The sequence below is a fragment of the Arachis duranensis genome, chromosome 2 (assembly GCF_000817695.3).
Source record: "Arachis duranensis cultivar V14167 chromosome 2, aradu.V14167.gnm2.J7QH, whole genome shotgun sequence".
Lineage (NCBI taxonomy): Eukaryota > Viridiplantae > Streptophyta > Magnoliopsida > Fabales > Fabaceae > Arachis > Arachis duranensis.
The window spans coordinates 27,790,734-27,794,765 of NC_029773.3; the positions used below are offsets into that span (position 1 = coordinate 27,790,734).

General features: G+C 41.9%; 1 protein-coding gene across 1 annotated transcript; it reads right to left on the bottom strand.

The window, feature by feature from the left end:
- Positions 1 to 3,337: 3,337 nt before the first annotated feature.
- On the bottom strand, positions 3,338 to 3,793 carry LOC107474125 (uncharacterized). Its single transcript, XM_016093716.1, has one exon. The coding sequence runs from the start codon at positions 3,791 to 3,793 to the stop codon at positions 3,338 to 3,340; it is 456 nt and encodes a 151-aa protein (XP_015949202.1).
- Between the last annotated feature and the right edge of the window lie 239 nt (positions 3,794 to 4,032).

Below are 4,032 nucleotides of genomic sequence, written 5' to 3' on the forward strand. Positions count from 1 at the left end.
ATGAAACTCCCTTTCCTCGCAGCTTCTTCACACGGGTGTCGTCGATTCTTACTGGTGTCACTTAGAATGTCAAGTCCTCTCTCAAGTCGACTGACTCAGGCTCTAACACATGAGCTGCATCCGATGTGTACTTAAAGAGTTGTGACACTTGGAATACGTCATGCAAGTTAGACAGAGGGGGTGGAAAAGCAACTTGATACGCCACCGGCCCGAATCGCCTTAGAATCTCGAATGGTCCTATACACCTTGGATTCAACTTTTTGGTCTTAATCGCTCTTCCAATCCCAATTGTCAGTGTAACCCTCAGAAATACATGCTCTTAACATATCTTCCAATGTCTGAATAGTCCGTTCCGACTGTCCATCCGTTTGTGGATGATATGCATTACTAAGACATAGCTTCGTACCGAAAGCTCTTTGGAAAGCTCCCAAAAACCTTGATGTGAATCGGGGATCACGGTCCGATATTATACTCGATGGCACACCATGCAACCTTACACTCTCCTTTATATATAACCTCGCCAACCTTGCCAACTCCTCCATAGAATAGTTCACTCGGATAGACAGAAACGAGTGGATTTGGTTAAGCGAACCATGATCACCCAAACCGCATTAAATCCCAACCTAGTCCTCGGTAACCCGGTCACAAAAATCTATCGTGATTCCTTCCCACTTCCACTGAGGAATCTCAAGAGGCTGTATCATTCCTAACAGCTTCTGATGTTCTATCTTCGCCTTCTGACATGTTAAACACTTGTATACCACTACAGCTACATCACCTTTCATCTCAGGTCACCAGAACATCTTCTTTAAGTCATACTACATCTTCGCACATCCAGGATGAATAGGAAATCCACTCTGGTGAGTTGCCGACAACAAGTCTTGTCTCAACCTCCCGACATCCGTTATGCGAATCCTCCCCTTATATCTCCACAATCCTTCACCATCCTTAGTGAAATCCTCACGCCTCTTCTCACCAACTAGTTGAAACAATTTCTGAAGCTTCCGCTCATCTTGCTGGGCCCCTTTGAATCTCCGTCTTAAACATACTTGAAATTTGCAACTGGGTCAAACAATTTCTTTCGGCAACCTCACCAATGTCCAGCTTAAGATCCACAACTTATCCACTAGCTCCTCTTCCTTGATTCTTATCCAAGCAATTGTTAAAAATCCCCGACTCAAAGCGTCTGCGACCACCTTCGCCTTTCTAGGGTCATAACTCATTTCACAATCGTAGTCCTTAAGCAACTCCATCCATCTTCTCTAATGCATATTAAGCTCTTTCTGATCAAAGACGTACTTGAGAATTTTATGATAAGAAAAGACGCTAAACCTTACTCCATACAGGTGGTGTCTCCATATCTTCAATGCAAACACAATCGCCGCTAATTCCAAGTCATGAGTTGAGTAATCCACCTCATGCGGTCTCAGCTAATGTAATGCGTAAGCTACCACATTCTGGTGTTGCATCATCACGCAGCCTAAACCCTTCAGAGAAGCATCACAGTATACTTCGAACGGTTGATGTGGTTCCAGCAAGATTAAAACAGGTGCTGGAGTTAACTTCTACTTCAGAGTCTGAAAACTTTCTTCACATTTTGACGTCCACACAAATGGCACCTCCTTTCTTGTCAACTTAGTCATCGGTAGTGCAATCTAGGAAAATCATTCAATTAATCTCCCGTAATATCCGGCTAAACCCAAGAAGCTTCTGACTTCTGTTACCATTGTTGGTCTTTTCCATTCAATCACCGTTTCCACCTTAGAAGAATCTACGGTTATTCCTCCTTTGCTCACCACGTGACCTAAGAACTTCACTTCCTCCTTCCAGAACTCACATGTCAACAACTTAGTGTACAACTTCCACTGTGTCACTCTGATCATCGTCATTAAGAATCCAAAATTTTTTCTTATACCAAATACAGATTTTGTAATATTTGTCAAAACCTTTAAAACAACTTCAATCTAAATGAGTCCATTGTTAAAACCTTATCAAAAGAGTAAAAAACTGTTTATTTGTAAATCAAACATTTTAAAGCATGATTTGCCCAAATTCATCGAAACCTTTAAATCAAAACCTTTCCATTTGAATCCCTTTTGTCAAATTAAAATTTACAAGCTAAAATCACAAGTAAACAAAATCTTAAGACTCACTTTTCCATTTTAAATTGTATCATTTGATCAAAATTTCCAATATTAGTTCAAAACCAAATCATTCAAAATAGTTCATTCCAGACCAGATCACTATTGAGTTTTCTGATAGGAGTCAAAATAGTTTACTCGAAAGTTGCCTACTTCAAATCATGATTTTCTTAAATTAAAACTTTTCAAATTGAATTCCTTTCGATAAGAGAGATTGGAAACCATTTTTACAATTGAATAAAATCAGAGAACTCACTGTTCGTTTAAACCATATCTCTTAAATCAAGAGTTCTGAATAACTTTCAAAACTGAATCATTTAAGCCAAAGTTCCAAACCAAATTGGAAATCATACCGCCAAGGTGCCAGTCTGTACTCTTGTTGCCACTAGTGCTGAATCCCACCTATCATCCATGCAGGGAACCGTCAAGACTTCTATTCATACTTGTTAACCATTCTGGCACGTCCACTCTGATCATTCATCATCCCAAGTCCAAAATCCTCGGCTACTGCCACTAGAACCCTTCTTTCCCATGGTTTACTCCCAATAAAACCCCAAGTTCTCGTAACCCTAACGATGATTTTGCAAAAGATAGAACCAAACTATCCTCAAGTCCAAGCAATATAATAATCAAGACATACGCTTACCTCTCGTCAGAGGATCTGACCCTGTCGCATCATGTGCATCCACGGTACACACACGGCCTGACTGTTGATTCTGAGCCTTGTCTCGGTTCCTCCTGCAGCGACAATCTCTAACCAAATGTCCTGGTGTGCCACACTTGTAACATAGCTTCTTACCCAACTGGCATGGCTTATTCAGATGGCAGTTTCCACACTCCTGACATTTTATAGTAGGGGAGTAAGCTCTTGACTGCTTTTCTTCACCATATCTCTTGAAGTTTTGTCCCCTTGGTCCAAGGTAATCGTTGCGTTCCCTACTAGCATTCCCTCCATGAGTGTTCCTTGATAAGGCTACCGTCCTTGCATATTCTTCAACAACCCGTACATTGTCCACCAATTCAGAGAATCTCCTCATCTCCAATGGAGCCACAGCACGTTTGATATCTTCCCTCAGCACTACTTTATATTTGACACATTTCCATCCTTCATAGGACCCAGAAGTACCCTGACTTATCCTCGAGAACCTACAGAGTTTTTTGAACTTGTTGGTGTATTCTACTATAGTCATAGACCCTTACTTCAGCTGTAAGAGCTCCAATTCTCTGGCCTCCCTTAATGACTCATGAAAGTACTTCTTGTAGAAAGCTTCCTCGAAGAACGTTGAGGTAATGTTCACGTTCTGTTGGTGTAGTAGTCGGCGCTCTCCTTGCCACCATTGCTGGGCTTCTCCCACTAGTTGAAAAGTTGCATATTCCACGAACTTGTCATATAGTACATGTTGAGTTAGCAATGCACGCTCCACAGCTTGGAACCAGTTGTCTGCTTCAGTATAGTTTGTCGAACCATTGAAAACCAGCGAGCCAGCTTTCTGAAAAGCAGCTAGAGTTCTCGGAACACCTCTCAAGCTGTCCTCAGCACCTTCTCCATTGTTGTTTTCGCTTCTGGCCGGTTGGGTTAACCTCTGCACAACCTGCAGAATCGCAGCAGCATTCGCTTCCATGGTGTTCGCCAGGTTCACCATCGCCGCCATGAATTCGGCATGGTTATCAGCCGGTTGCTCATTCATACTCTCTCATTAATGTGCTCGACCTCGTCCGCGAGTGGCCATTGGGTTTCCTGTCTACACCAAACAATCGATATCGAGGTGATCAGTCCCAATATCAAAAGTCTAGTGTTTCAATTATCCCAAACAAGCACTCAAAAACAAGCATGCTATGAAATATCAAGTAGATAAACAAGCACGCTATACATATATCAAGCAGATAACCT

What these genes read in the sequence shown, in the direction of transcription:
- LOC107474125 (XM_016093716.1), bottom strand. Translation starts at nt 3,793, where the DNA reads ATGGCGGCGATGGTGAACCTGGCGAACACCATGGAAGCGAATGCTGCT.